This window comes from Bufo bufo, chromosome 4, assembly GCF_905171765.1.
Source record: "Bufo bufo chromosome 4, aBufBuf1.1, whole genome shotgun sequence".
NCBI classification, from domain to species: Eukaryota; Metazoa; Chordata; class Amphibia; order Anura; family Bufonidae; genus Bufo; species Bufo bufo.
The window spans coordinates 23,941,924-23,967,050 of NC_053392.1; the positions used below are offsets into that span (position 1 = coordinate 23,941,924).

The 25,127-nt window shown below is 44.8% G+C and overlaps 1 protein-coding gene across 1 annotated transcript in view; it reads right to left on the minus strand.

The window, feature by feature from the left end:
* The window catches only part of LOC120998908 (vomeronasal type-2 receptor 26-like), a 125,024-nt gene that overhangs the window by 23,222 nt on the left and 76,675 nt on the right, over nt 1-25,127 (minus strand). The window contains exon 4 of the mRNA XM_040429787.1: nt 13,888-14,011. Coding sequence (XP_040285721.1) covers nt 13,888-14,011 — 124 coding nt within the window. The remainder of the gene's footprint in view (nt 1-13,887; nt 14,012-25,127) is intronic.

Consider the following 25,127-nt stretch of genomic DNA (forward strand, 5'->3'; position numbering starts at 1 on the left):
TTTAGGCCCAGGCACCCAGGCAGAGGAGAGAGGTCCCGTAACAGAGAATCTGGCTTCATGTCAGCAGAGAATCAGTCCCGAACTTTGTCCCGAACCCGAACCCCATTGAAGTCAATGGGGACCCGAACTTTTCGGCACTAAAATGGCTGTAAAACAGCCCAGGAAAGAGCTAGAGGGCTGCAAAAGGCAGCAACATGTAGGTAAATCCCCTGCAAACAAATGTGGATAGGGAAATGAATAAAAATAAAATAAATAAAAATTAACCAATATCAATTGGACAGAGGTCCCATAGCAGAGAATCTGGCTTCACATCAGCAGAGAATCAGTCTCTTCATGCCATAGCAGAGAATCATGCTTTACGTCACCCAACACTGGAACAGTCCATTGTCAGATATTTAGGCCCAGGCACCCAGGCAGAGGAGAGAGGTCCCGTAACAGAGAATCTGGCTTCATGTCAGCAGATAATCAGTCTGCATGTCATAGCAGAGAATCATGCTTTACGTCACCCAACACTGGAACAGTCCATTGTCAGATATTTAGGCCCAGGCACCCAGGCAGAGGAGAGAGGTCCCGTAACAGAGAATCTGGCTTCATGTCAGCAGAGAATCAGTCTGCATGTCATAGCAGAGAATCAGGCTTTAAGTCACCCAACACTGGAACAGTCTATTGTCAGATATTTAGGCCCAGGTACCCAGGCAGAAGAGAGAGGTCCCGTAACAGAGAATCTGGCTTCATGTCAGCAGAGAATCAGTCCCGAACTTTGTCCCGAACCCGAACCCTATTGAAGTCAATGGGGACCCGAACTTTTCGGCACTAAAATGGCTGTAAAACAGCCCAGGAAAGAGCTAGAGGGCTGCAAAAGGCAGCAACATGTAGGTAAATCCCCTGCAAACAAATGTGGATAGGGAAATGAATAAAAATAAAAATAAAATAAATAAAAATTAACCAATATCAATTGGACAGAGGTCCCATAGCAGAGAATCTGGCTTCACATCAGCAGAGAATCAGTCTCTTCATGCCATAGCAGAGAATCTGGCTTCACGTCACCCACCACTGTAACAGTCCATTGTCATATATTTAGGCCCCGGCACCCAGGCAGAGGGGAGAGGTCCCGTAACAGAGAATCTGGCTTCATGTCAGCAGAGAATCAGTCTTCATGTCATAGCAGAGAATCATGCTTTACGTCACCCAACACTGGAACAGTCCATTGTCAGATATTTAGGCCCAGGCACCCAGGCAGAGGAGAGAGGTCCCGTAACAGAGAATCTGGCTTCATGTCAGCAGATAATCAGTCTGCATGTCATAGCAGAGAATCATGCTTTACGTCACCCAACACTGGAACAGTCCATTGTCAGATATTTAGGCCCAGGCACCCAGGCAGAGGAGAGAGGTCCCGTAACAGAGAATCTGGCTTCATGTCAGCAGAGAATCAGTCTGCATGTCATAGCAGAGAATCAGGGTTTACGTCACCCAACACTGGAACAGTCCATTGTCAGATATTTAGGCCCAGGTACCCAGGCAGAAGAGAGAGGTCCCGTAACAGAGAATCTGGCTTCATGTCAGCAGATAATCAGTCTGCATGTCATAGCAGAGAATCATGCTTTACGTCACCCAACACTGGAACAGTCCATTGTCAGATATTTAGGCCCCGGCACACAGGCAGAGGAGAGAGGTCCCGTAACAGAGAATCTGGCTTCATGTCAGCAGAGAATCAGTCTGCATGTCATAGCAGAGAATCAGGCTTCACGTCACCCACCACTGGAACAGGCCACTGTCACATATTTAGGCCCAGGCACCCAGGCAGAGGAGAGAGGTCCCGTAACAGAGAATCTGGCTTCATGTCAGCAGAGAATCAGTCCCGAACTTTGTCCCGAACCCGAACCCCATTGAAGTCAATGGGGACCCGAACTTTTCGGCACTAAAATGGCTGTAAAACAGCCCAGGAAAGAGCTAGAGGGCTGCAAAAGGCAGCAACATGTAGGTAAATCCCCTGCAAACAAATGTGGATAGGGAAATGAATAAAAATAAAATAAATAAAAATTAACCAATATCAATTGGACAGAGGTCCCATAGCAGAGAATCTGGCTTCACATCAGCAGAGAATCAGTCTCTTCATGCCATAGCAGAGAATCATGCTTTACGTCACCCAACACTGGAACAGTCCATTGTCAGATATTTAGGCCCAGGCACCCAGGCAGAGGAGAGAGGTCCCGTAACAGAGAATCTGGCTTCATGTCAGCAGATAATCAGTCTGCATGTCATAGCAGAGAATCATGCTTTACGTCACCCAACACTGGAACAGTCCATTGTCAGATATTTAGGCCCAGGCACCCAGGCAGAGGAGAGAGGTCCCGTAACAGAGAATCTGGCTTCATGTCAGCAGAGAATCAGTCTGCATGTCATAGCAGAGAATCAGGCTTTAAGTCACCCAACACTGGAACAGTCTATTGTCAGATATTTAGGCCCAGGTACCCAGGCAGAAGAGAGAGGTCCCGTAACAGAGAATCTGGCTTCATGTCAGCAGAGAATCAGTCCCGAACTTTGTCCCGAACCCGAACCCTATTGAAGTCAATGGGGACCCGAACTTTTCGGCACTAAAATGGCTGTAAAACAGCCCAGGAAAGAGCTAGAGGGCTGCAAAAGGCAGCAACATGTAGGTAAATCCCCTGCAAACAAATGTGGATAGGGAAATGAATAAAAATAAAAATAAAATAAATAAAAATTAACCAATATCAATTGGACAGAGGTCCCATAGCAGAGAATCTGGCTTCACATCAGCAGAGAATCAGTCTCTTCATGCCATAGCAGAGAATCTGGCTTCACGTCACCCACCACTGTAACAGTCCATTGTCATATATTTAGGCCCCGGCACCCAGGCAGAGGGGAGAGGTCCCGTAACAGAGAATCTGGCTTCATGTCAGCAGAGAATCAGTCTTCATGTCATAGCAGAGAATCATGCTTTACGTCACCCAACACTGGAACAGTCCATTGTCAGATATTTAGGCCCAGGCACCCAGGCAGAGGAGAGAGGTCCCGTAACAGAGAATCTGGCTTCATGTCAGCAGAGAATCAGTCTGCATGTCCTAGCAGAGAATCATGCTTTACGTCACCCAACACTGGAACAGTCCATTGTCAGATATTTAGGCCCAGGCACCCAGGCAGAGGAGAGAGGTCCCGTAACAGAGAATTTGGCTTCATGTCAGCAGAGAATCAGTCTGCATGTCATAGCAGAGAATCATGCTTTACGTCACCCAACACTGGAACAGTCCATTGTCAGATATTTAGGCCCAGGCAACCAGGCAGAGGAGAGAGGTCCCGTAACAGAGAATCTGGCTTCATGTCAGCAGAGAATCAGTCTGCATGTCATAGCAGAGAATCATGCTTTACGTCACCCAACACTGGAACAGTCCATTGTCAGATATTTAGGCCCAGGCACCCAGGCAGAGGAGAGAGGTCCCGTAACAGAGAATCTGGCTTCATGTCAGCAGAGAATCAGTCTGCATGTCATAGCAGAGAATCAGGCTTTACGTCAATCAACACTGGAACAGTCCATTGTCAGATATTTAGGCCCAGGCACCCAGGCAGAGGAGAGAGGTCCCGTAACAGAGAATCTGGCTTCATGTCAGCAGAGAATCAGTCTGCATGTCATAGCAGAGAATCAGGCTTCACGTCACCCAACACTGGAACAGGCCACTGTCAGATATTTTTAGGCCCCGGCACCCAGGCAGAGGAGAGGGGTCCCATAACAGAGATTCAATCTTCATGTCAGCAGAGAATCAGTCTTCATGTCATAGCAGAGAAACAGGCTTTATGTCACCCACCACTGGAACAGGCCACTGTCAGATATTTTTAGGCCCCGGCACCCAGGCAGAGGAGAGAGGTCCCATAACAGAGATTCAGGCTTCATGTCAGCAGAGAATCAGTCGTAATGTCATAGCAGAGAATCAGGCTTCACGTCACCCACCACTGGAACAGGCCACTGTCACATATTTAGGCCCAGGCACCCAGGCAGAGGAGAGAGGTCCCATAACAGAGATTCAGGCTTCATGTCAGCAGAGAATCAGTCTTCATGTCATAGCAGAGAATCAGGCTTTATGTCACCCACCACTGGAACAGGCCACTGTCAGATATTTTTAGGCCCCGACACCCAGACAGAGGAGAGGTTCATTCAACTTTGGGTTGCCCCGCAATATGATGGTAAAATGAAAATAAAAATAGGATTGAATGAGGAAGTGCCCTGGAGTACAATAATATATTGTTAATGGGAGGTAGTTAATGTCTAATCTGCACAAGGGATGGACAGGTCCTGTGGGATCCATGCTTGGTTCATTTTTATGAACGTCAGCTTGTCCACATTGGCTGTAGACAGGCGGCTGCGTTTGTCTGTAATGACGCCCCCTGCCGTGCTGAATACACGTTCAGACAAAACGCTGGCCGCCGGGCAGGCCAGCACCTCCAAGACAGAAAAAAGGCTAGCTATGGCCACGTGGACAATTTGGAGACCCAGAAGTTGAATGGGGCCGAACCATCAGTCAGTACATGGAGGGGTGTGCACAGGTACTGTTCCACCATGTTATTGAAATGTTGCCTCCTGCTAACACGTTCCGTATCAGGTGGTGGTGCAGTTAGCTGTGGTGTGGTGACAAAACTTTTCCACATCTCTGCCATGCTAACCCTGCCCTCAGAGGAGCTGGGCGTGACACAGCTGCGTTGGTGACCTCTTGCTCCTCCTCTGCCTTCGCCTTGGGCTTCCACTTGTTCCCCTGTGACATTTGGGAATGCTCTCAGTAGCGCGTCTACCAACGTGCGCTTGTACTCGCGCATCTTACTTTCACGCTCCAATGCATGAAGTAAGGTGGCACATTGTCTTTGTACCGTGGATCCAGCAGGGTGGCAACCCAGTAGTCCGCACACGTTAAAATGTGGGCAACTCTGCTGTCGTTGCGCAGGCACTGCAGCATGTAGTCGCTCATGTGTGCCAGGCTGCCCAGTGGTAAGGACAAGCTGTCCTCTGTGGGAGGCGTATCGTCATTGTCCTGCGTTTCCCCCCAGCCACGCACCAGTGATGGGCCAGAGCTGCGTTGGGTGCCAGCCCGCTGTGAACCCGCTTAATCCTCATCCTCCTCCACCTCCTCCTCATCCTCGTCCTCCAGTAGTGGGCCCTGTCTGGCCACATTTGTACCTGGCCTCTGCTGTTGCAAAAAACCTCCCTCTGAGTCACTTCGAAGAGACTGGCCTGAAAGTGCTAAAAATGACCCCTCTTCCTCCTCCTCCTCCTGGGCCACCTCCTCTTCCATCATCGCCCTAAGTGTTTTCTCAAGGAGACATAGAAGTGGTATTGTAACGCTGATAACGGCGTCATCGCCACTGGCCATGTTGGTGGAGTACTCAAAACAGCGCAACAGGGCACACAGGTCTCGCATGGAGGCCCAGTCATTGGTGGTGAAGTGGTGCTGTTCCGCAGTGCGACTGACCCGTGCGTGCTGTAGCTGAAACTCCACTATGGCCTGCTGCTGCTCGCACAGTCTGTCCAGCATGTGCAAGGTGGAGTTCCACCTGGTGGGCACGTCGCATATGAGGCGGTGAGCGGGAAGGCCGAAGTTACGCTGTAGCGCAGACAGGCGAGCAGCGGCAGGATGTGAACGCCGGAAGCGCGAACAGACGGCCCGCACTTTATGCAGCAGCTCTGACATGTCGGGGTAGTTGTGAATGAACTTATGCACCACCAAATTCAGCACATGCGCCAGGCAAGGGATGTGCGTCAAACCGGCTAGTCCCAGAGCTACAACGAGATTTCGCCCATTATCGCACACCACCAGGCCGGGCTTGAGGCTCACCGACAGCAACCACTCGTCGGTCTGTTGTTCTATACACCGCCACAACTCCTGCGCGGTGTGGGGCCTGTCCCCCAAACATATGAGTTTCAGAACGGCCTGCTGACGTTTACCCCGGGCTGTGCTGAAGTTGGTGGTGAAGGTGTGTGGCTGACTGGATGAGCAGGTGGAACAAGAGGAGGAGGAAGCTGAGTTGGAGGAGGAGGAGACAGGAGGCAAAGAATGTTGCCCTGCGATCCTTGGCGGCGGAAGGACGTGCGCCAAACAGCTCTCCGCCTGGGGCCCAGCTGCCACTACATTTACCCAGTGTGCAGTTAGGGAGATATAGCGTCCCTGGCCATGCTTACTGGTCCACGTATCTGTGGTTAGGTGGACCTTGCCACAGATGGCATTGCGCAGTGCACACTTGATTTCATCGGATACTTGGTTGTGCAGGGAAGGCACGGCTCTCTTGGAGAAGTAGTGCCGGCTGGGAACAACATACTGTGGGACAGCAAGCAACATGAGCTGTTTGAAGCTGTCTGTGTCCACCAGCCTAAATGACAGCATTTCATAGGCCAGTAGTTTAGAAATGCTGGCATTCAGGGCCAGGGATCGAGGGTGGCTACGTGGGAATTTACGCTTTCTCTCAAATGTTTGTGAGATGGAGAGCTGAACGCTGCCGTGTGACATGGTTGAGATGCTTGGTGACGCAGGTGGTGGTGTTGGTGGTACATCCCATGTTTGCTGGGCGGCAGGTGCCAACGTTCCTCCAGAGGCGGAGGAAGAGGCCTAGGCGGTGGCAGCAGCAGAAGAGGCCGAGGCGGCAGCAGCAGAAGAGGTAGCAGGGGGAGCCTGAGTGACTTCCTTGTTTTTAAGGTGTTTACTCCACTGCAGTTCATGCTTTGCATGCAGGTGCCTGGTCATGCAGGTTGTGCTAAGGTTCAGAACGTTAATGCCTCGCTTCAGGCTCTGATGGCACAGCGTGCAAACCACTCGGGTCTTGTCGTCAGCACATTGTTTGAAGAAGTGCCATGCCAGGGAACTCCTTGAAGCTGCCTTTGGGGTGCTCGGTCCCAGATGGCGGCGGTCAGTAGCAGGCGGAGTCTCTTGGCGGCGGTGTTCTGCTTTTGCCCACTCGGTCTCACCACTGCCTCTTCCTCCGAATTCTGAAAGTCAGTGGCACGACTTTCATTCCATGTGGGGTCTAGGACCTCATCGTCCCCTGCATCGTCTTCCACCCAGTCTTCCTCCCTGACCTCCTGTTCAGTCTGCACACTGCAGAAAGACGCAGCAGTTGGCACCTGTGTTTCGTCATCAGAGACGTGCTGAGGTGGTATTCCTATGTCCTCATAATCAGGAAACATAAGTGGTTGTGCTTTAGTGCATTCTATCTCTTCCACCCCTGGGGAAGGGCTAGGTGGATGCCCTTGGGAAACCCTGCCAGCAGAGTCTTCAAACAGCATAAGAGACTGCTACATAACTTGAGGCTCAGACAGTTTCCCTGATATGCATAGGGGTGATGTGACAGACCGATGGGCTTGGTTTTCATGCGCCATCTGTGCGCTTTCTGGGTGGGAGATAATGTGAACCTGCTGGATCCACTGTCGGCCACCCAATTGACTAATTCCTGTACCTGCTCAGGCCTTACCATCCTTAGAACGGCATTGGGCCCCACAAAATATTGCTGTAAATTCTGCTGGCTACTGGGACCTGAGGTAGTTGGTTCACTAGGACGTGTGGCTGTGGCAAAACGGCCACGTCCTCTCCCAGCACCAGAGGGTCCACTAACACCACCACGACCATGTCCGCGTCCGCGTCCCTTACTAGATGTTTTCCTCATTGTTACCGTTCACCACGATAAGAAAAATATTTTTACAGACACCTAACACTAAGTCTATCTGGCTATCTATTTAGGTACCGTATTACACTAATACACGCACACCGGTAATGACAGATTTAGCTGAATATAAATTTGAGGCCTATTATTTAGGCGCTGGGTGGCTGGGTGACAGGTATACGTTTACGGACAGAATTAGACTTGGATCTGCACTGTAGCGTGTGTGTGAAGTTCTTAAGAATTACCCTATCAGCACCTTGAATCTAATATACCCTTTTAGGGATAGATTTAAAGTAGGCCTGATACAGCAGAAACCACTAATTTTGAGAATTGCAAATTTGGGAATTGTTTTTAAACCCAGAACAAAAACTGTGCTTTGACAGACAGTAAAAATAACTTGACCAGCTAAAACAGTACAGATTTGGATGAATATAAATGTGAGGCCTATTTTTTAGGCGCTGGGTGACAGGTATACGTTTAATCACAGAATTAGACTTGGATCTGCACTGTAGCGTGTGTGTGAAGTTCTTGAGAATGACACTATCAGCACCTTGAATCTAATATACCCTTTTAGGGATAAATTTAAAGTAGGTCTGTTACAGCAGAAACCACTAATTTTGAGAATTGCAAATTTGGGAATTGTATTTCAACCCAGAACAAAAACTGTGCTTTGACGGTCACTAAAAATAACTTGACCAGCTAAAACAGTACTGATTTGGATGAATATAAACGTGAGGCCTATTTTTTAGGGGCTGGGTGACAGGCTCAACTTGCCCCTGATGTAGTATATGGCCAAAAAATAACCACACTATTGATGGTTAAATGCACTTGATGGAAGCTTGACCCTGATGTAGGATATAGCAAAAAATAACCACACTATTGATGGTTAAATGTACTTGGTGGCAGCTTGTGCTGGCGCACCACAAGCCACAAAATGGCCGCCGATCACCCCAGAAAAAAGTGACTGAAAAACGCTCTGGGCAGCCTAAAAACAGTGAGCAATTGAATAGCAGCAGTTCAATGATCCACAGCTGTAGATCGATCACTGAATGAAGTCTTTTGGAGGAGTTAATCTGCCTAATCTCGCCCTAACAGCAGCTGCAACCTCTCCCTACACTGATCAGAGCAGAGTGACGTGCAGCGCTACGTGACCCAAGCTTATATAGAGGCTGGGTCACATGCTGCACTGGCCAATCACAGCCATGCCAATAGTAGGCAAGGCTGTGATGGCCTCTTGGGGCAAGTAGTATGACGCTTGTTGATTGGCTGTTTTGCAGCCTTTCAAAAAGCGCCAAGAAAGCGCCGAACACCGAACCCGAACCCGGACTTTTACGAAAATGTTCGGGTTCGGGTCCGTGTCACGGACACCCCAAAATTCGGTACGAACCCGAACTATACAGTTCGGGTTCGCTCATCCCTACTTACAGCCTTATCGGATCTTCACATAGCTCGTCCATATGTTTCTGTACCAACTACCAAGGTTGAGACTCAAAAACTTTGTGTTTTCAGCGATGCTTCAATCAAAGCAATTGCGGCTATAGCTTACTTGAAGACATTAGATACCAGCGGGTTCGTCATGAGTAAAGCGAAACGAACGCCACTCCAGGAACACACAATACCACGCCTGGAACTATGTGCCGCTGTGTTAGCGGTGGAGTTGGCCGATCTCATCACTGTAGAAATGGACCTAGAGATTAAAGAATCTGAGTTCTATACAGATAGCAAGATAGTACTGGGATATACAGTTGCAAGAAAAAGTATGTGAACCCTTTGGAATAATATGGATTTCTGCACAAATTGGTCATAAAATGTGATCTGATCTTCATCTAAGTCACAACAATAGACAATCACAGTCGGCTTAAACGAATAACACTCAAAGAATTAAATGTTACCATGTTTTTATTGAACACACCATGTAAGCATTCACAGTGCAGGTGGAAAAAGTATGTGAACCCCTAAACTAATGACATCTCCAAGAGCTAATTGGAGTGAGGTGTCAGCCAACTGGAGTCCAATCAATGAGATGAGATTGGAGGTGTTGGTTACAGCTGCCCTGCCCTATAAAAAGCACACACCAGTTCTGGGTTTGCTTTTCGCAAGAAACATTGCCTGATGTGAATGATGCCTCGCACAAAAGAGCTCTCAGAAGACCTACGATTAAGAATTGTTGACTTGCATAAAGCTGAAAAGGGTTATAAAAGTATCTCCAAAAGTCTTGCTATTCATCAGTCCACGGTAAGACAAATTGTTTATAAATGGAGAAAGTTCAGCACTGCTACTACTTCCCTAGGAGTGGCCGTCCTATAACGATAACTGCAAGAGCACAGCACAGGCTGCTCAATGAGGTGAAGAAGAATCCTAGAGTGTTAGCTAAAGACTTACAAAAGTCTCTGGCATATGCTAACATCCCTGTTAGCGAATCTACAATACGTAAAACACTAAACAAGAATGGATTTCATGGGAGGATACCACAGAGGAAGCCATTGCTGTCCAAAAAAAAACATTGCTGCACATTTACAGTTTGAACTGGAGCACCTGGATGTTCCACAGCAGTACTGGCAAAATATTCTGTGGACAGATGAAACCAAAGTTGAGTTGTTTGGAAGAAATACACAACACTATGTGTGGAGAAAAAGAGGCACAGCACACCAACATCAAAACCTCATCCCAACTGTGAAGTATGGTGGTGGGGGCATCATGGTTTGGGGCTGCTTTGCTGCATCAGGGCCTGGATGGATTGCTATCATCGAAGGAAAAATGAATTCCCAAGTTTATTAAGACATTTTTCAGGATAACTTAAGGCCACCTGTCCACCAGCTGAAGCTCAACAGAAGATGGGTGTTGCAACAGGACAACGACCCAAAGCATAGAAGTAAATCAACAACAGAATGGCTTAAACAGAAGAAAATACGCCTTCTGGAGTGGCCCAGTCAGAGTCCTGACCTCAACCCGATTGAGATGCTGTGGCATGACCTCAAGAAAGCGATTCACATCAGACATCCCATGAATATTGCTGAACTGAAACAGTTCTGTAAAGAGGAATGGTCAAGAATTACTCCTGACCGTTGTGCACGTCTGATCTGCAACTACAGGAAGCGTTTGGTTGAAGTTATTGCTGCTAAAGGAGGTTAAACCAGTTATTAAATCCAAGGGTTCACATACTTTTTCCACCTGCATTGTAAATGTTTACATGGTGTGTTCAATAAAAACATGGTAACATTTAATTTTTTCTGTGTTATTAGTTTAAGTAGACTGTGATTGTCTACTGTTGTGACTTAGATGAAGATCAGATCACATTTTATGACCAATTTGTGCAGAAATCCATATCATTCCAAAGGGTTCACATACTTTTTCTTGCAACTGTATCTGTAATGAAGCTAGACGCTTCTATGTCTACGTCAACAACAGAGTTCTAAGGATCAGAAGATCTACCTCTCCCGAACAATGGAAATATGTACCTACACATCTCAACCCTGTGGACCAATCAACTAGATCCGTCGCTGCTGACCGTCTCAAGGATACAATTTGGTTTACAGGCCCCACCTTTTTGTATAAACCGACGCCCAACACAACAGAAACTGCCATGTTCGAACTAGTAGACCCAACAGTTCTCACACCCGCCACACTGCTTACCCAAAAGACTGAACAAATTTGTGCTCCACCCGGAGAATTTAATTCCAAAGATCTTTACAGGAATCGATGGAGACAAGTACAGAATCTCTCAAACTCATTCTGGGATAAGTGGAAAAAGCAATATATTCCCACTCTGCAACCGAGGAGAAAGTGGCAAACCAGCAAGCCTAACCTCCAGGCCTGCGATGTAGTCCTAATGAAAGACTGCCAGTCACGAAGAAACGAGTGTCTGTTAGGTCTTGTGACTAAGACATTCCCAAGTAAGGACAGAATTATACGCAAGTAGAATTGAAAATACGGAGACAGAGAGAGACCAAATTGTTCCTCAGATCAGTAGGAGAACTCGTTCTTCTGTTTACACCCAACGAATACAATAGTGACGTCGGTTGACGTCAAGCGGGGAGTGTTCTGTCCCTAGATGTAGATCCAATTGTTTGTGTGTTTATCAGTTGATATTGCATTTTTACCTGTGTTGTAATTCGTGTGCATTACATTGTGTGGTAACAGCACCATCTACTGATGAGTTTATGCATTTCATTCAGCCTGTTTTTCTCTATGCATTAAGGGAGTCCCAGGGTATTGTGGGTAGTTCCTTGTGGGTAGTACCTGTCCGGGTTTCAGCGGTGCTGGAGCCACGCCCCCAGGTGACGCGACAGCATCCTTAGCAACAGGATGCAATACTCTGTTTCTTCTTGCAGCTGGGGTGTGCTGGGGGATATTAGCAATGGGCTGAATGCTCGGCTGCTCTATTACTGTGTGCTAGTGTTTCTGACTAATGGAGCTCAGAGTAATGGACCTATCAGGTTCTGATCCAGGGACTTGTGCTCTATTTAAACCTGTTCCTGGCCATACACCAGTGCAGTGATAGTCTCTGACTCACTAGCTGTGCTCCTGGTTCCTTGCTTCTGTGCTTATTGGATTGCTCGTTCCTCTGACTCTTCTGACCACTCTCTGTCTATCATTTGGTACTCCATAGCTTGTCTGGTTCTGACCCATCTATGTACGACTCTGGTATTTGGTTTGTCTGTCTTGTTTGTTAGTGCATCTCTGCACTTAAATAGCGTAGGGACTGTCGACCCGTTGCGGTCTAGCTATATAGGGCTTCTACTGCAAGTAGGTAGGGACAGCGGGCTGTGTTCTAGCCTAAGAGCTCACTGTCCATGTTTGTCCCCACCTGATAACTGAGTCTGTCATGTAAATGTCACTAATATAGCTACCAGCAATGGCCATCAGAACATTGCAAAAACATTATAACCATACCTTTATGTCATCTGGATGTGTTTTCATGTCCAGGAAAAGCACTTTTATTCCTATGAAAAACAGCTTCCACATTCCCATTGGGCAGGCTTTCCTTTTGAAAGTGCCTAAGTCCGCCACATTTCCCCGCTGTCTGCTATTCCCCTAACTTCCCAAGGCTGCCTCCCCCGACATCACAGTGATGCAGGGGAAGAAGCCTTGGGTGGGTGGGGAGAAGGCCTTTCTAGAAACACACTGATATTGATGCACTGAAATGTGCTGAACAGGAGCAAAATTGCAACTAGTTTGTAAAAAATAAAAAAGTGCAACTGCACAGAATATCCAGCAAAACGTGTGCTGCTGGGGGTACTGTGCATATGCCTATAAAACACTAACTATTGATGGTGAGGTTTTATGAATAAAGATACAAAGGCTAGCTACTCATGCACAGTATAAACATATCTTTTTGGAGGCTCTGCAAGATTTCTGTGATTGCAGTGCATTACATGAACAGCTCTAGATGCCCTCACTGTCAGGTAATCACACAGAACAATGCCCCTATGTTCTCCTCCTCTACTGGTAAAACCCTGACATTTCTACCTATTAGTTCAATCTACCAAACTAAGTATGTCCCTATACTATCCCTGCAATACCCTAAGATGGCTGGCTTGAGTTTGTAATTGGGGTCTGCCGAGTCAGACAGACTCATGTGACACAAGTTCACAATGGCATCTGTGCTTCAGACATACCGCAGAGCCTGATGGGACAATATCTATCCAGCCACATGATAGGCTGTCTGCAAAGCCCGCCAGCCAGGGTTTCCCCCAGAGTCATGTGATCTGTCTACCCCATCCTCCCCGCTCTATTTCTCTTGCATTTTAACAGTAAAATTTCAATCACTGTTTTAGCAATTCCTAAAAAGCAAATTGCCTAAACTACGGATTTGTTTGGCAGAAGAATTTTTGTGAAATTTATATAGAATAATTCCATCTTCACTACTTTTATCCCTTTAACAAAAAACCTTCTATGGAGAATAATAAAAATATGGATTCCTCTATATGATATTCATATTAAACACCTGGAGGAATGGAAACTAGAAAAATGGCACCTTCCAAAATATGACTGATCTACCCGACATACAGATGTAGCCAATGTTATCTTGACTGGCTTAACATGTGAATGCAACAAAATGATATTACAGTGATCATGTTACAGTGACCCTCCTGGCATGCCTGGAGCCAGGATAATGTTGGCTACATCTGAACACATCTTTTTTTGCAATAGAGCTCAAAATGAATGTTGTCTGATCGGTGCTAATGCCCATCTTGTAGATTTGTACTTTCATATGAAATTGTCCCAACTCACCAGTCTGGTTGGAGATTTCGCCTTCTGCACAGGGGGCACAGTAGTAGCAGCATTTCTGTTTTCCTTCCAGTAGGACTTTCCAGTATCCATGGAGGCAACTCTCACTACAGGTGGAGCGCGGTGTCTGGAAAAGTCATATACACATGTACATATACATATTTAATGCTTGACTTTTGAGACATAAAGGTGCTCTCCCTTTTATAATATATAAACTCCAGATATTGGGACCTGTAGAGGAATCCATACTCATCCAGTCCCTGCTACTCAATTATGGCCCTCTGACATCCAAGCTGTCTACACTGCACTTCTGGTCCCAGCCAATGACTGGTCTCAACAGTGATATGCCCCAAAGTGGCACATCACTGCTGGGTGATGTACTGCTTGGAGATATGTCTCCTTTGAGGCCACTCAGTGGAAGCAGAGGATATGCAGGAAGTTGACATATAGAGACCAGAAGTCCAACGAAGAGCCCTGGAGCGAGGGAGTCAGAATCGAGCAATGGGGACTAGATAAGTATAAATTTGTAAGCAGGTCCCAATTTCTGTGAGTTGCATAAATAAAAACTAGCTAATTCCCCAGGCCGATGTTAAAAGCTGAGAACTTTGCCAATATCTTCCAGTCAGGAACATATCGGAGCCCCTCATGTACCACATCACGGTGTCTCAGCAAGTATGGGGTCCTACCACTAAACTACCTGTGGTGTCTGAACAAGGGCTGAACATTGCTAAAAACCAACTCACAGCCAGACTCTCACATGCCTCAATGGTGGTATCACCAATGGACAGTGCATTGGTGATACCACCATGGAGGCATGTAAGAATTTTTCTGTGAGTTGGTTTTTAGCACTGTTCAGACCTTGTTCAGACACCACAGGTAGTTTAGTGGTAGGACCCCATGCTTGCTGAGACACCGTGATGTGGTACATGAGGGGCTCCGATATGTTCCTGACTGGAAGATATTGGCAAAGTTCTCAGCTTTTAACATCGGCTCGAGGAATTAGCTAGTATTGTCAGTTGATTATCATTTTGGCGCATTTTTTACAGTGATTTTTGTATTTATATATTTTTTCATTTGCACAATGTATCATTTTGTGTAAGATTGTGGTGCATGTGGTCCGCCCCGGCATCCTCCATTGCACGCATTTTTTGCTGGGGATTGTCGTTATCTGCTCCTCCGGTTATAGACACGCTACAGTGTTTGGGTTTGGAGCATTTCCACCCGTTTAGGCCACTTTTTTCAATGAGTTACATAAATAAAACAAAAATCTGGAAACGCCTTTAAGGTGTGTGATATTTTGCTCATGAAAGAAGTGCTTGCCAATCCAGGAGTAGGGCTGGATAAGCAGGAAATGTCCTAGGCTAGTCTTACACTACCATTACCATTCTCCACTAGGCTGTTGCAGCAGAGAACAGCCTAATGGAGTTCTCTGGATTCGGCATACCCAGATGTTACTGCAATGCCTGCTGGCCCCATTTACTTTAAAGGGATCCAGCGGAGATCCAGCCACTACCTGGCAAATATGCAGAGATTCGGCTGGACAAACACTGCATGTATATGTGCTGGGTAGCAGCCAGATCTCCATTGGATACCATTGTATTTAATGGGACTGTCAATCTGTTTTCTGCCGGATCAGCCTGCCGGACACTGGTAAAGGAGATGTGCAGGAGGCCTTAGACTACAACATGTACAGTATGCAGCAGGTATTTTGTTTTCAAAGTTCTTGACTTAGTCCTCATGCACATGACCGTATGTGTTTTGTGGTCCACAAACTATAGATCCTCAAAACATGCATAAAGCTAGTGTACTGTACATGTCATCATGTTCTTTCTCCCTTTTATAGGAGTGTCCTATCCTTTTCTGTATAACGGACAAGTGTAGCACGTTTCTTTTTACTATTATTTTTTTTGCAGAACTGCAGCACTGAGATACAGTGGGTTGTCTACATTTTTTGCAGACTATTGAAATGAATGTTCCCGTATTTGAACCACAAAAAATGTGGATTAGATGTGGAAGGAAAATCCGGCGGTGTGCATAAGGCCTTAAATAACAAGGAAACTATGTCTTGCAGATGGAAGCAAAATACAGTAGAAAACATAGAAACATAGAATGTGTCGGCAGATAAGAACCATTTGGCCCATCTAGTCTGCCCAATATACTAAATACTATGAATAGCCCCTGGCCCTATCTTATATGAAGGATGGCCTTATGCCTATCCCATGCATGCTTAAACTCCTTCACTGTATTTGCAGCTAGCACTTCTGCAGGAAGGCTATTCCATGCATCCACTGATCTCTCGGTAAAGTAATACTTCCTAATATTACTTTTAAACCTTTGCCCCTCTAATTTAAAACTATGTCCTCTTGTAGCAGATTTTCTTCTGTTAAATATTCTCTTTTACCTTGTTGATTCCCTTTATGTATTTAAAAGTTTCTATCATATCCCCTCTGTCTCGTCTTTCTTCCAAGCTATACATGTTAAGGTCCTTTAATCTTTCCTGGTAAGTTTTATCCTGCAATCCATGTACTCGTTTAGTAGCTCCTCTCTGAACTCTCTCCAAAGTATCCAATATCCTTCTGGAGATATGGTCTCCAATACTGCCCACAATACTCCAAATGAGGTCTCACTAGTGCTCTGTAAAGCGCCATGAGCACCTCCCTCTTTCTACTAGTAATGCCTCTCCCTATACACCCAAGCATTCTGCTAGCATTTCATGCTGCTCTATGACCTTTAAGTCTTCTAAAAAATGACCCCTAAATCCCTTTCCTCAGATACTGAGGTTAGAACTGTATCAGTAATTTTATATTCTGCTCTTGGGTTTTTACGCCCCAGGTGCATTATCTTGCACTTATCAACATTACATTTTAGTTGCCAGATTTTTGACCATTCCTCTAGTTTGTAGTTTACAGAACCGTATTTCAGCGGGTCAGGCTATAATCACTAAATAGCGAGCTAAACCCTTTTAATCAAGAACAAATTAACAGGTTGTGGGTAGCTTATTTCATTTGGTTTAAAACTTAACATTTAATTATGTCAATAATAAAAAGATAGGCCCTTAAATATAGACACTAAAGAAGAGAATATATCTGTAACCACTGGTTACACTAGTCTCCTGAAAAAATAGACGGAGACGGGAAGGAACCATAAACAGGGATAGCGTAAGAAATAGATAGGGTGAAGGGTACGTGAGTACCAAGGCAGAGGGACACACTGCTGGGACTATACCCTAGATGTCCCTAGTCTGTCTAAGTCACACCACTATCTAATGCAAAATACCTGCATTCGCCCTCCTAAAGATGGACCTGCCCAGCTTGGCCCGATAGACAGAATAGATGGTCCTTTGAAATGAATTGCTCTATCGGGTATGGGCACAAAAGTTGGCAAAGTGGACGTAGTGATTGGATTTCAGGTAGGATGGCAATGCCGTTGTAAGGGATCGCAGAACCTGGTCAATGTCAACCACAAGTAGATGGTAATAATCAGAATAGATACAATGTCCCCATTGTATCTATTCTGATTATTACCATCTACTTGTGGTTGACATTGACCAGGTTCTGCGATCCCTTACAACGGCATTGCCATCCTACCTGAAATCCAATCACTACGTCCACTTTGCCAACTTTTGTGCCCTACCCGATAGAGCAATTCATTTCAAAGGACCATCTATTCTGTCTATCGGGCCAAGCTGGGCAGTCCATCTTTAGGGAGGGCGAATGCAGGTATTTTGCATTAGATAGTGGTGTGACTTAGACAGACTAGGGACATCTAGGGTATAGTCCCAGCAGTGTGTCCCTCTGCCTTGGTACTCACGTACCCTTCACCCTATCTATTTCTTACGCTATCCCTGTTTATGGTTCCTTCCCGTCTCCGTCTATTTTTTCAGGAGACTAGTGTAACCAGTGGTTACAGATATATTCTCTTCTTTAGTGTCTATATTTAAGGGCCTATCTTTTTATTATTGACATAATTAAATGTTAAGTTTTAAACCAAATGAAATAAGCTACCCACATTCCTCTAGTTTTCCTAAATTCTTTTTCATTCGGTGTATCCCTCCAGGAACATCAACCCTGTTACAAATCTTTGTGTCATCAGCAAAAAGACACACCTTACCATTGAGGCCTTCTGCAATTTCGCTGATAAAGATATTAAACAATATGGGTCCCAGAACAGATCCCTGAGGTACCCCACTGGTAACAAGACCATGGTCTGAATATACACCATTGACTACAACCCTCTGTTGTCTGTCCCTCAGCCACTGCCTAATCCATTCAACAATATGGGAGTCCAAGCTCAAAGACTGCAGTTTATTGATAAGCCTTCTATGTGGGACAGTATCAAAAGCCTTACTAAAGTCTAGATAAGCGATGTCTACGGCACCTCCGCCATCAATTATTTTAGTCTCCCAATCAAAAAAATCAATAAGATTAGTTTGACATCATCTCCCTGAAGTAAACCCATGCTGTTTTTCATCTTTCAATCCATGGGATTTTAGATGTTCCACAATCCTTTCCTTAAGTATGGTTTCCATTAATTTCCCCACTATTGATGTCAGGCTTACTGGCCTATAGTTGACCGATTCCTCCCTTCTACCTTTCTTGTGAATGGGCACAACATTTTCTAATTTCCAATCTTTTGGGCCGACTCCTGTTACCAGTGATTATTTAAATAAATCTGTTAATGGTTTTGATAGTTCACCGCTAAGTTCTTTTAATAGCCTTGGGTGTAAATTCAGAAGGAATTGGTCATGGAATGCTATGTACCCTAGAATTTTTTTTCACAATTTAGAAATACCTGTAAATGATGAATATTATGTATGTTCCTAAACGTTAACATTTATATCATTTTAACAAAGTGAAAAAACAGCAGAGACTCTGTACACACGGACAAAATAAGGAGATTTATCAAGCCAGACATCTCTAACACCAGTCTTGGTCTGAAGTGCTGTAGCATGAGATACCTCAAAATAATAAAAAACAGAGATGAGCGAATTTATTGAAATTGGTCATAAAATTAGATTTGGGTCGTGAGATGAGGAAATCTTTTCTACACTAACGGGATTCTAACTGAATCTCACAAAATGTTTCTTCCAAATGAATCATAATTGCCTAAATAAGCACTTATCATTTTACTTTCAAAATGAAGTACAATAAAGAGGGAAACAGGACAAGGAGTATAAGGATGAAAGATCACATGGCTCAGACAGGGTTATCTTTGCAGGCCGCCTGACAGCCAATCATGATGCAAAATATTTGCTGGTCTATTAGGCTCTGTGCTAGCTGTGAAGCTCAGCCACTGATGTGAGAAGATGTGTTTGCCAGACACTGATTGCAGACACAAGCCAGTCCTCTTAGGTTCTTGCAGGGACAGTGAAATTGAGTTAGGTAGATTGAACTACTAGGTAGAAAGTCAGGTTGTATCAATATGGAGTGCATAGGGACAGTTAGTGTGCTGGGACTGGATGTCTTACGGGGGGGGGGGGGCAGCTGTTCATGGCTGGCACTGCAGACACAAAGACCCTGCACTAAGATCATTCAAAGAGACAGTTGTCACAAGGCAGGGGGAGGGGAGGAACACCAGAATGACAACAGAAGGAAAAAGACCAGAAACTAGGCCTCACGGATAGAAAAAGGATAGAGGTCACCAACTAGGAAACCCTAAACCTAGCCCTTACTCCTGTCAGAATGAATACACCCTGAAGGTAGGAATATTCATACACCAGAAACCTAGGCCTTAGAAACCCTGGAAAGCCCTAGGAGTAGTGACTGGGTCTGAGACCACTGGTTCCTTCCCAGATAAACAAACCAGAGTCTCCCTGAGGCCTAGTAAACAACGAGTAAATGGGAACAACAAAATACAAAGAGAAGTACACTCATCTTCAATAGAAAATGGATGAGCAGGAACACAGATGAGGGACTCACAGCAGCTCTTCCAACTCCAGGCAGATAATATCAACCGCATGGTAAGAAGTGTGAGTCCAGACTAAATAGAGATCAGTAATGACCACAAGCTACACATGGGATAAGAGGTATGGCCATTACTAACAACAACACTGCAACAAGTGGATACAGAGAGACTGTCAGATAACCTAACCTCTCCCATAACAGAGGTTAGAAGCTCTGAGAGACTGGCAGCACGCCAGTCTCTAAGAGCTTCTAACCTCTGTTATGGGAGGGACCGTGACAACAGTACTCCTATTTTCTATGCATGAGTCAGCCTTTTTTTTCCATCAATCTGTTAGAAAGCTTCTTCAATTAATAAGTGTTTTACAGACATATTCTGAGAACCACCATCAGCATATATATTTTGTAGCATACACTGCAAAATGTTGCCTTTTTGTTTCCAAAAAACATCAGCAATTTTGATCAAATTAAAAATATTGCACAATTCAGTGCATTTTAGGGCATCAATATCAGTATGCATTGTGTTTATAGAAGAGCATGTTTATTTAAACTAGTTAATTACTAAAAAGATCTGTTAAATTTTTCTACTATTTATAGTTGAACAATTGAGTGTATTTTAGCACGTCAATTCCAATTGTGTTCGTAGAAACGGACGTTTAATTATGCTTCTATTAACTACAAAAAAACTGTTACAATTTTGCTACTGATTACAATTGCACAATTCATTACATTTTAGTTCATCAGTACCAGTGTGCAGAGTGTCCATAGAAGGGCAAGTTAAATTGAGGTTGTGTAGAATGTGTAGAGTGTATGTAGAATGACACAATTTATTGACCCTATGTTAATTACAAAAAAAAGCAAGTCCAATTTTGGTACCGTTAATACTTGCACAATTCAGTGTGCAGTGTATTTGTAGAAAGGATTGTTTGATTGTCTGTTAATAAAAAAATAAAAAAACACTTGCTATTTTAATACCATATATACATGAGAAATTTAACGCATTTTTGGTGCGTCAATACCAGTGTACATTGTGTTCATAAAAGAGCATGTTTAATTGCGTTTGTGTGAATTAAAAAAAAATGTTTCAGTTTTGTTACCATTTATAATTGCACAATTCAGCACATTTTAGTGTGTCACTACCAGTGTAAAGTTTGTTCGTAGAAGAGAGTGTTTATTTGCGCCTGTGTTTATTACTAGAGATGAGCGAATTTCTCACACCATCGTCAGCTGATTCCACATAGATGTCTACAAAACCTGTTCTTTTAAATGCTTACACAAGTAGAGCCCCCCAGACAGAGTGGAGAGGGCGTAAACCATAAATGTGTCTTGACATCACTGATTATTTTGCCCTTCCTCTGATCCGTCAGAACAATAACCCCCAAAAAACGGATCCGGTCTGTGGAGCATCCGGCTTCACTCGGTCAGCATTTGGTCAGTATTCCATCAGTATTGCTAATGCCAAAAAAAAAAAACAGGAGTGGATCCAAAACAGAGATGACACATGAATGGAATATTTGCATGTCTTCTGTGCTTTGTACCCACTCCTGCTTTTGGCTACCAATCACAAGCCAATTCTGATGGGACCATACAGGCTGCTACATAGAAAGGATCCATTGTGCGTCTAATTTTTCCTTCCTTCTGACAGATCATAAGAAGTGTAAAAAAAATGATGATGTCAGCCAGGCCTAAAGGAAAAATAGTGGCCCAGTCATGAAGTGGGGAGGTTGGGAACATCATGAGAAGTCCACAGAATGGCCCTATGACATAGTGGTGAGGTGGAAGCAGCATAAGGAGACCACAGAGTGGCTCAATGACAGTGTGGAGGTGGCAGCAGCAGCATCAGGAGGCCAGAGAGTTGCACAATGACAGAGTGTGGAGGTGGTGGCAGCAGCATCAGGAGACCACAGAGTGGCAAGGTGACAAAGTGTGAAGGTGAAAGCAGCATCAGGAGACCACAGAGTGGTAAGGTGACATAGTATGGAGGTGGCAGCAGCATCAGGAGACCACAGAGTGACCAAGTGACAGAGTGGGGAAGTGGCATCAGCATCAGGAAACCACAGAGTGGCAAAGTGACATAGTGTGGAGGTGACAGCAGCATCAGCAGACCACAGAGTGGCAAGCTGACATAGTGTGGAGATGACAGCAGCATCAGGAGACCACAGAGTGGCAAGGTGACATAGTGTGGATGTGCCAGCAGCATCAGGAGACCACAGAGTGACCCAGTGACAGAGTGGGGAGGTGCGTGGCAATCCAAGTACCAGCTGAAGATTGTGGGTGAAAGAAGGAGCACTTTTCATCAGATATGTGGCAATAGGCAGGTGGCAGCATCAGAATAGTAGCTAAGGCGGGTAGCCAGAAGAAACCGGTCTCTTTTGTCAAAGTGTTGGTGTGGCACCATGGATCATCTACTCTGAAGCATCAGGCATTGGTGGTTGGAAATCATGGCTGATACACGCCTGATTCATCTTGACAAAGGTCAGTCTCTCCACATTTTGGGTGGACAGGTGAGTTCTTCTTGGGGTAACTATGACCCCCGCCGCATTAAACACCCACTCTGATGCCACACTACTGTCTGGGCAGGACAGATTTTCCAGGTTAAACTTGGCTAGTTGCAGCTTCAAATCCAGTTTGGCTGCCCAGTAGTCCAGCGGATCTTCAATGTGGGGTGGCAGGGTGCTATCTAAGTATGCCACCACCAGCTGGTTCAGGTCCTGCTCCAGGTCTAGCTGCTGCTGCTGGTGAGTAGTTTCTTCACTATGCAGGTGAAGAAAGCTGCTCATCAGCGACTCAACTCAAATTGCTGCTGATGGAGCTGGAACTGCTCCCATCCCCCACCCTGCCACAGCAGCCATGGCAGAGGAACGTGAGTGTATAGGGCCCCTCCCCCGGTCAGACCTATATTTGCCGCTTAGCGGTGCAATTATCTGTTTTTGCCGTGGCAAACCAAATATATATTTTCCAGTCAGCGGCGCTGTTACCGTTACCGTTACCGTATATGTTTTAAAGCTTTTTGTGGCGTGTATTACCGTAAAAAGAAAATATATATTTGCTGGTCAAGGGTGCAGTTATCTGTTTTAAAGCCATTTTTGCCGTGTATTAGTGGCAAACCAAAAATATATTTGCCGGTCAGTGGTGCAGTTATATCATTGAAAGCCTTTTGTGGCGTGTATTACCGTAAATAGAAAAAATATATTTTCCGCTCAGCGTTGCAGTTATCTGTTCTAAAGCCATTTTTGCCGTGTATTAGTGGCAAACCAAAAATAGAATAGAAGTTGGAGTGCACTCAAGTATCTGGTGTCACACAGAGTGCTATAATTTATGTTAATATAAACACATTTATTGATTAAAATTTAAATTCATAAAAATACACATAAAACACACCGTACTGATAACGGATCAAATCAAAAAGATAGTGAATATTGGTAAGTATAATATCTTAATTGTTCATATTGTCAATTATAGGTTCTCCACAATAATACACATTTCTATTGCTGATTCATATAAAAAATAAAGAATAAAATAAAAATTGATGCAAAGAAAACAAAATTTTGTCTAATTCAGTTCCGTGCATGTATATGGGATCAGCTGGACCCAATGCTGAGTGTAGATTTAGTTCTTAGGCTACTTTCACACTTGCGGCAGAGAGATCCGGCAAGCAGTTCCGTCGCCGGAACTGCCTGCCGGATCAGGCAAAATGTATGCAAACTAATGGCATTAGTAAGACTGATCAGGATCCTGATCAGTCGAAAAAATGCATTGAAATGCCGGATCCGTCTTTCCGGTGTCATCCGGCAAAACGGATCCGGCATTTATTTTTTTCACCTTTTTTTCTATCTGCGCATGCGCAGACCGGAAGGACGGATCCGGCATTCTGGCACTAATACATTCCTATGGGAAAAAATGCCGGATCCGGCATTCAGGCAAGTCTTCCGTTCTTTTGGCCAGAGATAAAACCGTAGCATGCTGCGGTTTTCTCTTTTGACTGATCAGTCAAAACGACTGAACTAAAGACATCCTGATGCATCCTGAACGGATTACTCTCCGTTCAGAATGCATGGGGATAAAACTGATCAGTTCTTTTCCGGTATACAGCCCCTGTGACGGAACTCTATGCCGGAAAAGAAAAACGCAAGTGTGAAAGTACCCTTAGATAACAGACAATGGGTCAGTCTCTGATAATGCTGATCTGAATTGAAGCGTTCCGCTGCTGTTCATATATTTGGCTGTTAAATGCAGACTGCAAGATTCATATGTATTAATACATATTCAGTGTGTGGCCACAGCAAGTATACATGAATCACTGATATATTTATAATAGAGCAGCGTCAATAATAAAGTTGTAACATGTTTGCAACTTGATACTCCATATGGTATTGATAGTGACCTGTATATAGGAGACCGCTGTATAGAGAAATTACAGTCTCTTTTAAATCACCTCGATATTGGTTGAGTGGCAATAGTAACAATTCATAGTGTGTATGGCCACACGTAGTAATGATAATGGTTACGTTACCAATAGTGATGAGCGAGCATGCTCGGCTGAATACCTGTTCGGCTCCAGCGTCACTATGCTCGGCACATGGCGGTACTCAGCTGATTACCGCAGGTGCTCGAGCGCCATGCTCGAGTCTCCTCCCCGCACATTTCGCGGCTGCTAAGCAGCCAATACACATGCAGGTAAGTACTGCCATGTTGGCTGCTGGCATTACAGTGATTGGCTGGCCGGAACGCATCATCGGGTGCTATATAGTCATAGTCAGGAAGAGCAGAGGGTAGGAAGGGAAAGGCAGTGTAGGGAGCGAAATTCTCAGTTATTATTCGCAGAAAGCTTTTCAAAGACCCAAAAGTCCTTTTAAGGACTACTGTGTGTGTTTTAGAGCAGCAAGATATTTTTACCTGCGCTAAATAGATCAGTCTCAGTGACATCCGTGCTGAGGAAGGGACAGATAGTGCAGGGAGAGAAATGTGATGTTTTTACTACCAAAAGCTTTTTAAAGACCCCAAAGTGCTTTTAACCCCTTAGGGATCGGGCTCATTTTCACCCTAAGGAGCAGGCCATTTTTTGCAAATCTGACCAGTGTCACTTTATGTGGTGATAACTTTAAAAAGCTTTCACTCATCCAGGCCATTCTGAGATTGTTTTTTCCATCACATATTGTACTTCATGACACTGGTAAAAAGGAGTCAAAAAATTCATTTTATTTATTAAAAAAATACCAAATTTGCAAAAAATTTTGAAAAATTAGCAAATTTCCAAGTTTCAATTTCTCTACTTCTCTATAATACATAGTAATACCTACAAAAATAGTTATTACTTTACATTCCCCATATGTCTACTTCATG